The sequence below is a fragment of the Aulonocara stuartgranti genome, assembly GCF_965226115.1.
Source record: "Aulonocara stuartgranti genome assembly, chromosome: 22".
Lineage (NCBI taxonomy): Eukaryota > Metazoa > Chordata > Actinopteri > Cichliformes > Cichlidae > Aulonocara > Aulonocara stuartgranti.
In genome coordinates, this window is record NC_138957.1 from 14,312,971 (window position 1) to 14,328,915 (window position 15,945).

Consider the following 15,945-nt stretch of genomic DNA (forward strand, 5'->3'; position numbering starts at 1 on the left):
AAAAAACCCATAAAGTCTCAAGAGAAATTGCAGAGACTTTTTTTATGGTATTTAATTTGGATAATGCAGACTCAGCTTTTCTTGCAGCTGTTTAACAGTAAAAGCCATCCAACAGATTACTTTTACTGTCATGGAGCTGCGACAAGTGCTGAGTTACAGTCACCGGGGCTCAGTTCAGCTCAGCTTTGGTTCAACAAAAGTAAGAGTCTGCCCCAAATTTACATTCAGTCAGGTTTACAAAACAACTCTTTTTTACTTTATTTGAATTTTTAATGAACTTCGGGTTTAAACAAGCCAAAGATCTTCAAACAGAAATAACAGCATTACTGCTAACACAACTCAAAGCTAGCCAAGAAGCCAGAATTCTGTTGAAGCTGAGTGTATGCTAACACCAGCCCAGCAGCCAGATCCTCATCTTCAACAGGTAACAAAAGCAGTGATGAACAGTCAGGCTTGCAGCCTCCATTTCTGTGGTGATTGCTTTAAAGTTTTTGTGCCCCAACACTGGTCTAATTTGATAGTGTTTGGAGATGTCAGTAAGTAGATTTCTTTTGTGTTCCAACAGCGTTAAGCTAGCTCTTTTGTGTGCTAAGCAGCTTTTTTTTTTATGCTAAAGTAGGGCATGCTGTAAAGTGCACGTAGACGCAGAAAGAAAGCAACGATTTTCCCAAAAAGCTAAAGTTTTCATTTAAACTCTTTGCTATTAGCCTCTGCTCCAGACAAAGTTATAGTTGCTGGTAAAGACAGTAAGGGTTTCCACTCTCACCCGTGCCCCAGGTATTTCACAGCAGGCCTCGTGCATGGCAAGTGAGGGGTCACAATACAGCATTGCCTGCTGAATATCCATCTGCAAAAAACAGACAGACAGAGAGAGGATAGTAAATACAGTGCTGGATATGGCGGTGTCTAAGGGTACTTTGCTTTGTTTATTTTATTAAGAACATCAAGTGTAAATGAGGCAGTAAACATGGCTGAGAGTCAATTAATTTCTCATTAATGTAAAGCAATGGAAAATCACTTCATCAGATGCTTCCTGTGAATGTCTGCGGTTGTGTGAGAGTGTGCGTGTGTTCCCCCCTGAACTGACAAAAGTGGCCTAGCTGTTTTCCCAGCTAGGCCGGTTAACCGATCATTAAATTAATTGTCCGGATTACTGGATCTGTTTAGCACTAATAGTCTCAATTCACTACATATATTCGCTTATGTTTTTAAATCAGGACTCATTGAGATTGTCTTAAAGGAATGAAAACCTTATGGGTGTAGAACAGACGCATATACACATACATATAAGCTTAAATATCTATGATTTCAGTTGAAAGGCATTTATGGGAGGATGGTAGGGAATGTCTTTTTTCCTGGATAAATGCTTCGATAAAGTGGTGAAATTCTAAATGTCAGGGGTCTACTGTGTTATATTACTCAACTGTGCTCTAGGATGCCCTCATCTGTGGCACTAACCTCAACCTGGCTCATTCATAACACCTCTGAAACAGTTTGTTCCTCATACAGAGAGAGACTAAAGGTCACCATATGCTCAAATAGTAACTTGAGATGACATTTACATTGCAAACCTTAATCTTAATCAAAAGCTCCTCAACAGTCAAGACCGTGAAGTCAAGCGTGTGATATTTCTTTGCCTAATGTCCCTCTATTTTCCCAGTAGACCATTTTTAAAAGCATGGAATGGCCAAGCACTAGCTAAAAAAAGTCTACCCTTGGCAAACCTTGGGCTTTGCTTGCAGTTGTATTGAATGTTTTAGAGGAGTTAAAAAAAACTAAATTTAACTTGTGATTGATACCGTCTATAAAAAACAAGACTAAATTTTTTGGGTGGAAAAAAAATGTTCCAATCTTGCTTAATTCACAACACTGAAACATGCTCAGGAGGCTCAAAAGGACAACTGCAAACTCTGGTAACTGGTGTGTTTTAATCTGGCTTCGAGTTCTGTCGACCACTTTATTTTAATCAATGTGCTGGCGGCAGATTGCACCGCTTTCCATTTGTTTTGCACCCAGCTTTGTGAAAGAAGCCTCACTGTTGAAATTGGGAGCACCTAAGTCACGCCACAGAAGAAAAAAAACAGATCACGTCGCTCCATTTTCTGCATATTTATGAACTGAGTTTGAGGACTGATTTTAAAATATGGCTAAGGCTTTCCACAATCAGGCTCTCGGTTACGTTGCTGATATTTTAATCCCTATAGAGTCCTCTGGTAGAAGTCTCCTGGTTTTTTCCAGCCACTCACTTTGTTACTCGGGGTGAATGAGACCTTGCTGTTCGTGTCTCAGCATTGGAGCTTTCTTCCTGAGCATCCCAAGTAAATCAAAAGCAGCTTTTAGGGTTCCCCTCTGTAAAACCATAAGAGCACTGAATGTTTAGCCCAAATGTGGCCCTATTTTATGGGTCTCATTTAGTCTTTACTTATAACGCTGACTCAGATTGTCTAACTCTGCCAAAGTCCATCTGATAGGGGCCAGATGTTAGATATGTTTCAACCATTTGGGACACATCTGGCGCACACACCATTTGCTAATGCCAGATTAGGTCCAACTGTATCTACTATCTAGGAAGTGTCTTTACTGAGGTTTTCCTGTTAACTATACATGTAAGTTTTTTATATCCTGTGTGTTTATGATTTTCTGTATTTTTTTTTAATTGTTGTTTATTGTTGACACTATAAAAATAAAATTATTATTTTTTTATTAATCTCATACTTGCACAGCCCCAGCATCTGACGCCCGAATACCCAGCAGAGTGTGTCCATCAGAGGGAAGGGCTCCTCTGCGCTCCAGGGGTTTGGTCTCAATTGAGCTGCAATCCACATGGAGGGAAGCAGCTCCGTGTTGGACACTGAGGGCCAACTTGTGCCAGTGCAGATCCATCAAGGCTTCCACTCCCTCTCCAGTGAAAACACAACCCACCAGGTCCGCTGAAGGGTTTGCCCCTTTGGCTCGAAAGGACAGGGTGCGATCTGGGCCGCTGACGTCTACGGAGAGCTGGGTTTTAGTTGGAGGCAAAGAACAGGATAAATGAGGTGGCATTGTACCAGTTAAACTCAAAATAATGCAAATAGGTAAAACAAAAAGAAGTATATCTCAAAGTGTTTGACTGGCAGTGGTTTCAACAAACTTTAATACAGTACGTACACGTGATTACCACCTAACAAACCTGTACAATTGACTAGCAAAGGGGAAAGACATATTAATTACACACACAAGCAGTACAGCCAATCAATCACTGCTAATGAGGCGACTTGGCCTCCATCCATCATACACGCCAAGTATTTAAATCTGGCCTCCAACTCTTAGTGATTATCGGGACTCCGAGGGACTCCAGTGCTTCATCATGGAACACAAGTGAATAACAATGAAGGTGAATGAAAGAGGAGAGTCGGAGATGATCGAAAGAAGACTGACAAAGAGACAGGGAGCAAAAGAGAGGGTATCGGATGAAAAATACGAGGGGACAAAAGCCGTATGGAATGAAAGAGGGGGGAGAAAATTGAAAAGATGTCACAAGAGAAAAGAAATCGAAAGGGAAAGTGGATGACTATGCAAGAGAGAGATGAGCGGCGGAGAGAATGAAAAGACAAAAAAGTGAGAGGGATAAAAAGGTGAAAGCTCAAGGGAGAAGCAAGTAATGAGAGAACAGAAGGAAAGAGAGTAGTGAGGGGGAGGGGGAGAAAGTGTAAAACTGAGGAAATGATGAGGGAGCCGCACCTGTGGATATCCCTGCGCATCCGATATCTGAAAGAGGTAGATGGTGTCTCTCAAGGCAGCCTTCTTTAACGCCAGGGTGAAGACCAGAGTGAACTCCTCTGGCAGGCCATAGGGGAACACCTGGCTGGAGCACAGAAGTTCAGAGGGGTCAGATCCAAGACACTCCTCTATTCACAGGAGCTGCAAACTGTGAAGCTGCACACAGAGAATGATTAAAGAGGGACTTCTCCAGTTTTATACTAAAAGCTCATGGAGAGTGCTAGCCTCTCACACTTTAGAGAATTCACTGAGAACAAGCAACAAAAGTATTTTTTAAAAATAAGAAAATAGCTAAACTACAAAGGGCTTGTGCTACAAACTAAAAACATGAAGTTTAAAGTTATAATGTGTTTTTGATGCTTCTTTGGAGCATTACTCTCTTTATCGGAGGAGAAATGAAAAAGGCAGAAAAAACAGGAAAAGAAAAACTGGAATATTCACGGTTTACGAGTCTATGAAGAATGAATAGAAAACTAAAACTACAGTCATAAGTTCTCCCAGTGATTGCTAACAAAAGGTGTTATGAAGTCATTCCATTGTTTTGGGAAATAGATTTGTATCCAGTGCTTTTGGTGCTCATTAGCCAGTAAAGGTTTGGATGTCTCAACTTCCTTTATATCAGATTTTGAGACACAAACAGTTCTTATCATTTCTATGCTGATGATTTTCTGCTTTATATCACTTTTAAGCCTCAATGTGTTTTAAAGCTTTTGAACTGCATAAAAGCCTGGATGTTATGTAATTTTCTCCAGCTGACTGAGAATAAAACAAAGATCGTTGTGTGCATCTCTGCCTGCCTAGTCCCCCAGGTCCTTAGAAATCTGGGTTCCCTCTCCTGTTATGTCCTGTTTATGTTATCTATTAGAGACCCGGGAATGACTGTTGATGAGAACCAGATGTTAAGGTTGGATTTGAATGTTAAGGCTCTAGTTTGTTCTTGTTTTCATCATCAGAGAACTATAATACATTTTCATCCTACTGCAATTGCTCTGCATCATATTTAGAAATTAATTCAAAGTTGTGCTGTTCACCTTTTGGGTTCTGCATAAAGTACCCACCTATATTGGCAAATTTTAATACCATATGTCACCAGCAAGACTCTCAGGTCTTCTGATCAGGGCTAATCGTCCATCCTGAAATGTATAATAAAAACTAAAGGTGATGGAGACATTGCAGTAGTGGCCCCCACTCTCTAGAATTCTCTCCCATCCAGTTTATTTTCTGTGAGCTTATCTGTGTATGCATTCAAAGGCAGCTGAAAACTCATTTTTTAAAATTGGCATTTGGGTAGCATCCACACCTTTTCTACCATTTATCCGAGTTCCGGTCGTATGGGCAACAGCCTAAGCAGAGAAGCCCAGACTTCCCACATCCCAAATCTTCTAGCTCACCCGAGTGGTTCCCAACCCAGCCGAGAGTCATAATCTCTCCAGCATCCTGCATCTGCCTCAGAATAGGACAGAAGTCTCGCCTCACTTAGTGGTCGTCCAGAAGGCATTCCAGTCAGTCACCTGCAAGGTGCTTTATATTGTAAGGTAAAGACCATACAATAATAGAAAGGAACCCCCAACAATCAGATGACCCCTATGAGCAAGTACTTGGCAACAGTGGGAAGAAAAAACTCTATATTAACAGGAAGAAAACTCCGGCACAACCAGACTTAGCGAGGGGCAGCCATCTACCAGTTGGGGGTGATTGTTCATGAAAACTACTTGAGTCATTTAAAACTGCAACAGTCCAACAAATAAGCTAATAATGGCTTCATGTGTGATGCAAAACCTGCCTTCTCAGGGGAAAATCTGCTGCTTAACCTTTTCAAGCCAACACATCTTATGTACTATGTGGCCTCTGAGTGAACTGAAAATCTAACATGTGACGTGATGCGTCACATAGAGCCTTTCAAAGTCTCTATGTGACAGCCCCAAAAAGAGATAGTGGTCTAATAAGTCTTAGCAGATCTCTGTAAATATATTCTGTATATGAATATGTATGACCAATGACCTAAAATCATTGGCCAGTCCAGTAAGGAATTAGCTTGGAGAGCAGAAAAGGGAATGTAGTTACTGTACTGCAGCACCACTAAATAATTTGCATGTGTAGAAATCTTTATAGGTGTGTATACTATGTGTATTTATGGGTTACGAATATATGTACCAACCTACTGATGGTTATTGTGTGTTATTTGCAAACCACGTCTTCACATGAAGACAGTGAGTAACCAGAGAGTTGCCATCTCATTTAATTGGGCTTTTACTCATAGGGACAAATCTTTGGGCTCATATATCTTTCCTTCACATCCTCATGAGCACAGAGTAACAAAGTAATCCTGTGTGTGTTTGTGTATTTACACACTTCTGCGTGAGTCCTGTTCTTTTCCATGCATGTTCCCATTACGTTTCTATTTTTTTCTTTCTTTTTTTTTTGCACTATACGTTTTGTGACTGCAGTACAATGCAAAGCCCGTGTGTTACCCTTTGGCATTAATTTTCATAGCAGATACAGTCCGGCAAGCCTCATCTCTCAGTTGCTGGTCAAGGGCACCTAAGCACATAAATATAATACACATACGCACACACACGCATTCACTGCTTGGAAGTGTGCAGATGTATTGAGAGATGAAGGAGCAGCTGGTTTCCCCTTCCTAGAAGTGGGGTGACAGTGATTTATAACTGAGGAAAGATCCAAGGGAAAACAGCCAACTACAGGATGTCAAAACAAAGCGAAGATGAGTGGAAGAAAAGGGTGATAAAGAAAAACACATGAAAGAAAGCAAGTGAAAGATGAGAGAGTAGAAAACTTGGTACAATATGAAAATGCATGAGAATTTGCCTTTAACTAATCCGCACATAGGTAGAGATAATATATAGGAAACTCTGGGGTTCACACAACTTGTGGAAATGAAATGGAAAAAGCACACGCAAGAAATAGAAACAGACAGGGAAATGGAGAGGAGAGACAGAAAATCCAATGTTGAGAACACAGTTGTTTTGCTGTCGATTAGTGACATGAGCTGCAGGGCACAAAAGCACTCATAGTACGGAAACTATTGACTTTTAAGTTGGAAGTACTGCAACTTGGCCTATTATGTTCAGGGTCAGACATATACACACAAACATGCAACGGGGAGATAAATCACTCACTGCGGGGCCCAGCAGATTCAGATCTAGACTAACTCTGAGAGAAAGTTACTTGTTAAAAAAACAGAAAAGAGAGAGAGAGAAAGAGGAAGGCGGCAGAAGAAAGTCTCTGTGAGCCAGAGAGGCACAGGGGAAGATGGGAAGAAGAAATCTAATGTTGAAATAGCAGATCTCTAGTTTAAGATGAGAATATCACCTGGAGAGGAATACAGACACCCTTATATTGGGTTCTAACTGTGCTGGAATCAATTGCTTTCAGTGGAGAGGACTTCTATCCCTGATGGTTTTATACACAACTAAACGTAAGGAATTTTAAACAGCTAGAACCTGACACATACACAAAAAAAGGGAAAAAGCACAATTTCAAGCTATAGCGGACATATACTTTTTCCTTTAATGCTAACATTAGCATGCTTGGATTTCCACAATGACAATGCTTGCATGCTGATTTTACAGCTGAAGCTGATAGGAAAAAAATAAAAAAAATAAATTCTATCACAATCCTTCTTGAGAGGACAGTCAATGTATGATTTAAATTTCATCAATTTCATCTATCCGTGAGTGGAGAGTTTTCTTTCAGAACCACAAATGTCAGTGTCTTGTGCTAGCTGAAACGCCAGGGGATTACCAACATCTTTAGGATTGATCCTCTGGGCACCTTGGCTGCCTCTACAAATTTGTATCAGATGATATGTCAGTCAATTTGACAGCTGCCAGACATTTCACTAAAAGCAAAAATACGTCTTCCTGCTGGCAGAGCTAGAGGGTAAACCAAGGTGATCAGTGGAGCAATTACAATATATTCTCTGAAGACCACAAATATCAGTCCAAGGGTTACAGCAATCCATCCTGTAGTTTCTGAGATGTTCTGGTTCAGACCTAAGCAGTGGAACAACCAATCTGACCGATACTGACATCCCCAGAGGCAGGTGACAGCACTGCTAATAAATGATGTTCCAGAGCCCCGCCCCCATCTAGAAAAATGACATTTAAGCTGTTGCAGAAAGTTTGATTTAGAGAAGAGAAAAAAGATCAAATCCTACACAGTAAGAGTGTTACAGACAACAATAGCTAGGAGTATATATGTCTCTCCTTACCGAGTTATCCCGAATCTGCCTTTTTTCTTCAAAAATACAGCTGCAACTTATCTTTGCTCTTTTGCTTTTTCATGAGCCCCCACCACTTCAATCTCTTGATCTTAATACTATAAATTTGTAACTACTTTCTTTTTAATAAGAGCAGCATCAATTTTTAAATTAAACTACAAATTGTACCACTCCTGCTGGGTGATAGTGAGTCTCAAATTCGTTAAACGCATCTCATTTCTGACTTAAATAGCTTCCACCATGGCCTCATTCCATAACATTACAGGACTTCTATACACTGGAGCTGCATAACAGAAACACGCTCGAAGCAACCACATTATATTTCTCTGAAATTAAAATGCGTGTGACCAGTTGTGACCGGTGCCCATTTCACTGTCAGCAGACAGCTGAGAGAGGCGGGAGACGAGTAGCTTCGTCTGACTGTCACTCATTTGCATTAGCTTGGATTAGCCTGGGATACAAAGCAAAACACCACTTTCCAATTACAGAACACACGTCCTTCACTTGAGTCGGCCTCACAGGAAATGAATTAAAAAGCCGTGTGAGTGACAGCGAGTCGGAGCTGGATGTGCGTTGTTTGTTACTTAGTTTTACAAACACCCCATGCAGCCTGACCTTGCATGAAAAAAGGGGTCAAATCTAACGCAAGATGCCACATCTATGCAGAGCAACACACACATATGCTTGCAGGGACACACAAATACTGTACTGCGAAAAGTCTTGAGACGAACCTCATTTCTTCATATTTTGCCAGGAAAATGGTAAATAGGTGCAGTTGTGTATTAAACTACTTCTTCAGTAAGATGGAAATAGAGCACATGAGGAAGAAAACAGTGTTTGAACAATTCTAACAAGTTTGAAAGTTGATATTTGGTATGGCCACCTTCATCCTTCGACACAGCCTGAACTCTCTTTAAGCTTTCTCGTAATTTCTTTAAGAAGGCTTCAGAATAGTTCTCCAGGCTTCTTAAAGGACATTTAAAGCTCTTCTTTGGATGGTGGCTGCCTTTTGTTCCATTCCCTGTCAACATGATCCCACACTGCTTAAATAATGTTGAAGTCTGAGCTCGGGGGAGATTAATCCATGACTGATAGTGTTCCACTGTGTTTTTTCTATCCAGGTTTTACAGTAGTGGCAGTGTGTTAGTGATCATCACCATACTGAAAAATGAAGCTGTTGCCAAAGAGACACTTTCTAGATGGAATTGCATGACAGATCAAATATGACTGTACTTTTCTGCATTCATAGTTCGACAACTGGCTACAATACAGCCCCAAACCGGTACTGGTTTTATTTTGTTGTATTTATCCACGACATCTTAAAGGCCAGTCCGTGAAAATATTGTCGGACATAAACTGGTCCGTGGCACAAAAAAGGTTGGGGACCACTGCTATAGACGATGGTTTAAAACTCCACGTAACCTGTTTCCACTGAGTTTCAGTCCAGTTCTCCTATAATTTGACTTTCAGATACTGTTCTTCTGCATTGTTCTTCTGGACTTAACCCTTAACTACATCCTTTAAAGTCTTGTGCACCTGCACTCTTCTATTCAAATATTGGTAACCTGTTCAAAAATTGAAATGGATGCAAATTAAAGTCATGAGTAAAAAAATTATACAACCAAATAACAAAGAAGAAAATTAGCATTCATAGCCATTAGACAATAGCCCTTATTTGATTTGCCTGTCTCAGATTTGGTTTAATTATTTAGAGAACCCCATAAATGACAGTGAGTTCTATGTATAGAGCAATTCAAGCAAAGTGAAAGGTACCCAGAAGGCAAAGCTGATGTGCTAACATTGATTATTTTCTGTCTCAGTTAAAAAGAAGTCGCCCAGGTAGCGTTCTTCACTGATAAAACTGACAGCGGAGCTCTCGGTGGCATCGAAATTTCAATAATCACAAAATCCCAAACGAGCAGCAGGGAAGAGATGGCGTTCCCATCCTTTCTTTGTATGGTTAGAGGCAAAACAAAAACATCTTGGTATTTCCTCTTTGGCTCCTAAGATGCTGATTTCCCAAGAAGTGACAGTTGTTTTTTCAGTTTTTCTCGCCCCTTTTTCATAAGTACGACTACTCTCCAAGTCTGTGACAAACAATATATGTGACACTTTTAGAACAAAACGTCTCAACCGAAAAGAGTGTTTTGTAGACAGATTTATCGGGCCTTTCAAGTGAGCGGAGCTCACGGCTCGCAGCGCTGGACAGAGTGATAAAATACTGCGCGCTGACCCAATTGGCACGTTGTGAAATACTGCTTTATCGGTGGGCAGAGAGAAGCTCATCCAGCCGGAAAAACAGCCAGCACAGAACTCTAATAAGCAATTTTCACACAATTCCAAACACAGTCTACACCCGACTGCTGTGTAATAACAACGTGAACACCCCGAGAAGGCATAATTACACCATGTCAAGCTGCAAAAAGCACGGAAGGGAGTGAAGCCATGAGTTGCTGCATTTTATGGCTGCGGGTCTCTTCATGTAGAAACAAGTTAAGAACAAGCTGCCCAATACGGCCTTTAAAGTCTTTTTTTCCCCTCTTTCCAGCTAACTGTGGCCCACCTTCTAATTAAGACGTCACTCTTATAGTTTCTGTTCAGGCAAATAAGTCATGCATTTCATTATGAAAGCTAGTTATAATAAGTACATGCGGTTGCAAGTGGGAAACCAACAAGCTGTTACAGCCCAGTTTACAAGCCAGGGTTGGTGGTGAGGGAAATGAATGGGTATTTCTGGAAATGCAATCACAGCTTGACCCACGACATACAGATCGCCAAGATTCTGCTTTTTTTTTTTCTCCTTTTCCTTTTTTTTTTAAACACACTGCACTGCGCTGACATGTTGAGTGAGAGTTCAGAGGCCGAAGAGCCGAGGGTTTTCAGTTTCTCTGCCATCCTCTTTGTTCAGATATGACATGGAAACAGAGAGCCCGTCCACACAGGCCTCTAGAAAGCTGGAAAACCTGCAGAACTTCACTAATTCTTTCCCAGTAAAACATCTTCAACGATCTAAAGCTCCACGCTGCGTGCTCGTGCACGGGTTTGTCCGCAGATGCGCGGAGAAACAGATGAAACAGATGAAACAGATGTACAGCGGACTTACTCGCTGGGTCGTAAGAGCGCAGTCTTGCCCAAGCGGAGGATGACAGCTCCTCGAGGGTTACGGATCTTCTTGACATCTTTGCTCTTGAGCAGGGAAAATCGCCTCACCAGATTAAAACCTGCAAAGGGTAAGGCATTCGTGAGCAGCCACACCAAATAAAAGTCACATAGCAGCTGGTGTGTTTGGAGCTCATCTATTAACCGGTGATGTTGGTCCTGGCGCTCTGGGGAAACTTCCAGTCCTCCACTTGTAAGGACGGGCACTGCACATCTGAAATGCAAGGGGAAAAAAAGAAATTAAAAAGGGGGGTATCTAATAAGTGAAAAACCTCGACACGTACTGTAAGACAAGCATGTAAAGAAGTTGGTTCAGAAGCTGTGTCAAATATAACCTCTGACACTTATTACTGAGTGAAACGGACAGAAGTTTTGTTTTAAAAAAAAGAGAGTCAGCAGCTTCAAACATATACATTTGAGAGTAACAGAAATATTGATCTGGTGGAAGGAGAATGGGAGTTGGTGGGGGTGAAAGAGAGTCCGAACGAAAAAAGAAAAAAAAATACAGTGTAAAACACAGAGAAGAAGATGAAATGAGGGCAAAGCTATGCCGAGTGGAACACAAGCCAGCCTGACAGGTTGTCTCGCACCAAGCTTGTCTGTCGCGGTTGCCTCCGTTTGATGGATGTGTTCTCACCCTGTCAGGGGAGGTTGCAGAGAAAAGTGTTGCCTGTCAGAGCGGACTGCCTAACTACAGGGAGGTGGGTGGGGGTGGGGGTGAAACCGGGCAAGCACAGGTAGACGTGGGCCCTGTGAAACGCTATGATCCACCCTTAATTGATCTCTTTGGGGCCAAGGAGCAAGACATACTGCTGGGCTCAGTTTTGAGATTTTTCTTTTATTATGACTGCAGATAATATGAATGCGAGGCCCTGAATTAATACAAAACTACCTCTTTTGCTGATTGGTTTTCGAAATCATTCACGTGTGCCGAAACTCAGGATGAGAGATTTTAGTTTCTGCCCCGTCAATCAGAAGGATGGTCATATTTGACAAACTTAAAGACTATTTTTATGTGACAAAATAACTGTATTCCATTAAAATGTTGCCTTTTTGATATAACTGGACATCTTGTAAGTCCCTATTTAAAAGCGCGTGTAGAGATAAAGGTGAATGACTTCAGAAGATGATGTGCTTTTTCAATCGCTTATTCAGGGAAAAACATCAACAGAAGTAAGACTCTCTACAAATGTAATTACACCCCCCCCCGGCTTTAAAAGCTAGCATTGCCCACTTCAGTAGAAATAACTCTGCGGCAATTTGCATAATTGCACACCAGTCTCTGACACCTTGCTGAAAATATTCTTTCAGCTGCAAGACGTTTGAAGAGTTTCTTTTCTTTGCATATATGCTACTTGCAAATCACTCCATAACATTTTAGCAGCCTTCAGATGTGGCGTTGACTAGACCGTTCAATAAGCCTTCATATGACCAATTACTTGACGGATTTGTTCATGTTCGTTGGCTTGTTAACTCTTTGAAAGGTCCAGTTCAACAATCCAGTTCAAAATTCACCTCGTCATTAATATACCGGGCCCAGGCCTTGTCTCTGAGGCAGAAAAACAACCCCAAGCCATAACATTTCCACCACCATGCTTCGCAATTGGCATGAGGATCTTCTTTGGTCTGCACCACACATGCCAACAACTTTAGAAAAGATTGAGTTATCTAGCAATGTAATTCTAAAAATACATTTTACCTAAAGAACAACCAGAGTTGTCTGCTGACCCTGTAATGGAGCATCAAATCCTGGGTGCCTTCAAAAAATTAACTTTTACTGTCAACAGATTCTAGCAACTGCAAGGCAGAAACTGCAGAGGTGTTATGGTCCAATATATCCATCAATTTATAACACTAAATGGTGCAGCAAGTCAATGTGTTGTGGCGAGTTTCTGCACGAAGAAGTTGTTAAATGTGGAAATTGTGAAAGGGAGGGTTGAAAATGTAATATTGCACCTGATTCATGCAGCGCCATCCGCTGTGTGGCACAAACAGAACAGGCATATAGGTAGCCGCTTGCTGACAGTGTATTGTTTTCACCCTGCCTTTAAGAATGCAAAACATCTTGGACAAGTTGAAATCCCGGTATCAGAGGTCAAGTTGTGAATGTAATAACTCTAGAACAAGGCCATTTAGGATCTCCAATAAATCTTCACTTTCACAAAAAACAGTTGAATTTGTACAGATTATGGCAACAGTTATTTAATTGTAAATGGTTTAATGGTATGTAGGAGCATATAACTAAAGACTAGGTGCTTCTTTTGAGGAAGAGTTTAACTGGAGGACACTGGTCTTTGTTTCTATCACCTAAAGAGAAGACTGAGTAGAGGATTGAAGAAGCTGCCTTTTCTAAAGCCCTGTTAACACCACAAACTATTACTTGGGGACCTCTAGAAACTGGTGATCTTACATTGCCGGTTCTTATATAGTGCTTTTCTACTCTACTTGGGTACTTAAAGCTCATTATACAACGTCTCATTCACTTATATATTCATACAAGCACTTTTTCTACATTTTAAGTGCCTTCTGTTTAACATAGACTCTCTGTTGACTGCATTGGGGGGAGCTTTGGGGTTCAGGAACTTCACCAAGGATACTTTGGCATGCATACTGGAGCAGCCAGGGATCGAACCACCAACCTCAAGGTCTTCGGATCATATTAGTCTTGGGCGAATCAGGATCTCATGTGTTCTTTTTTCTTTTTGCAATCTTTTTTGGTGCTTTATGCACCATTAGGTTATGGAGTCTACAATGGAAAATATAAAAAGGAAATTTTGGTTGACTTTTGGTTTTGCAAATTCATAGAAAGAACAAGTTAAAATATACTGCAAAAGCAGTCTAAAAAAAGTGCCCCAAATTCCTGACTTTTAACTAATTTAGTTACATTTACATATTCCATGCTATTTTGTTACATAAAAATGTTCGATGTATTGAAATCTGGTCAAATGAAATGTACTTGATTTGTACTCAATTTAGACCAAGCATATGTTCCTTAATAATGAATTGCTTTCAAAAATCTCAAAATTATTGCTTCATGCTTATTAAAAGTGAAGAATTTTTATTCAGTGTAGGTTGGATACGTTATTCCTTTGTAGGTAAGGAACCTTTTGCTATCATTTAGGAAACTCAACCATTAATATAACACAAAGTTCAATTTTCCAGAGCTGCACAACAAACACAGATGTAAGAGTTTAATCACATTAAACAACACAGGAATACTAATCTTGTGCAAATAGGGCTTTACTCCCTGGAGTCCTAGGGAATGTCTTTTTGATGAAATGGGCAGAGCGCTTCAGGGAGTATTGCCTTGAAGCGTGCAATCTGAAGATACTGTGTATGTTTCCAAGCAAAATGCAGTTTTATCAAGGCTCACAGCAAAACGGGGTGAAATAGAGGAATATAATTCCTCGAATAATAACAACCAACCAACTTTAATCAAGACCCTGGAATTTAATTTCACGGAGGCCAGCTAAAAAAAAAAAGAGGAAAGAATTAAATCCCTTTTAGCTGTTCATCACTTTTTATCAAGATCATCACTTTACGCAGTGCAGTTTTTTGCCCAATTTTGGTTCCAAAATACAAATGACTGTACTGCAAAGCGCAGCACATTTTGTCCCGTGAGCCCCCACCAGTGTGTCATTTTCTTATTGCTGTCAACAAATACAAATCAAGCCGTGGAAAAGAGATGTCATGCAGCAATGTTGCGGCACGCTAAGAGAGGCTTGAGATTAAAAGTAAAAGAAATCAGACGTGTTGGACGTGACTTCCGAACAACGGATCCGGTGGAGAAGGTATCGAGCGCTGCTTTAGAGTTTTCTCAGCCCTCTGATGTTGTCACTCAATCTTAAATCCTGCCTTCGCGCCCTCTCTCACTCGCACAGTCACACATGCTGTATTCATAATTTGAATTCTCCATCCTGAAGCCTAATCTGCCAACTCAGCACAAAGTGCAATGTGCAGCCTCACAAGCGCACACGCACACACACGTATCCACACACACACAGAAAGAGTGTATCTTTATATCTCCCACTGAGAGTTTTTTTTTTAAGTCAAGACATGGTATGATCTGCTTTTTGTTGCTGCTTAGGCTGCTTTCTTCCCCCCCACCCCTTTTGCATTTTGCGTGGGGGTTGGTTTCATCACTGCCGCAGTTCCATCAGAAGGAATACAGATGAAGGCTTTGTCAGGTGTGGAGTGGAGAGACCCTGGCTGCAGGCAAACGGGCAGCACAATAAAAAGTTAAACAGCACAATAGAGGAGAAGGTGGAGAGATGAGGAGGGAGGAACAAAGGAGAGCAGAGAGAGAAAAAAAGAGAAAGTGGAAACATAACAGGTAATGTAAGGTGTGAAGTGTCACTTCAGGAAAAGCAACTTACCCCACAACACCCAGACCAGCACTCCCCAGGCTATAGTTTGTTTATTCTGAGGTAAGACTAAGAATAGCTGACTGCATTATACTGCAAGATAAAGAAATCAAGTTTGAAGAGGCATCTTTTAGGATTAAAAAAAAGAAGCTTTTATCTCTCCTGTGACAATTTTAGGATATCTAAGCTTCATGTTCATGCTCAACTTTCAGCATGCTTAGGGCACAACAGCCTTCAGCAACTTAGAATTTGAGTAAAAAGAAACTTTAAGTAGAGCATATAGATTAGAGATGTATAGATTTAACGTGCTCGCTTCCAACCCTGTCCCTCCTGGTGACTCCCACTACAAATCTTAGCATCTTTAACTCTGCCACCTCCACTCAAGCTTCTGTCTTTTTGTCAGTACCACTTCCAAATTCT

At 40.9% G+C, this 15,945-nt stretch overlaps 1 protein-coding gene across 5 annotated transcripts in view; it reads right to left on the minus strand.

The window, feature by feature from the left end:
* Positions 1-15,945, minus strand: part of col16a1 (collagen, type XVI, alpha 1) — a 79,370-nt gene that overhangs the window by 50,300 nt on the left and 13,125 nt on the right. For all 5 annotated transcript variants that reach the window (XM_082521469.1, XM_082521471.1, XM_082521468.1 and 2 more), the window contains exons 3-7: positions 11,307-11,375; positions 11,106-11,223; positions 3,721-3,844; positions 2,716-2,997; positions 767-847 (exon numbers count right to left, since the gene is read on the minus strand). In XM_082521469.1, the coding sequence (XP_082377595.1) occupies positions 767-847; positions 2,716-2,997; positions 3,721-3,844; positions 11,106-11,223; positions 11,307-11,375 (674 nt within the window). The remainder of the gene's footprint in view (positions 1-766; positions 848-2,715; positions 2,998-3,720; positions 3,845-11,105; positions 11,224-11,306; positions 11,376-15,945) is intronic.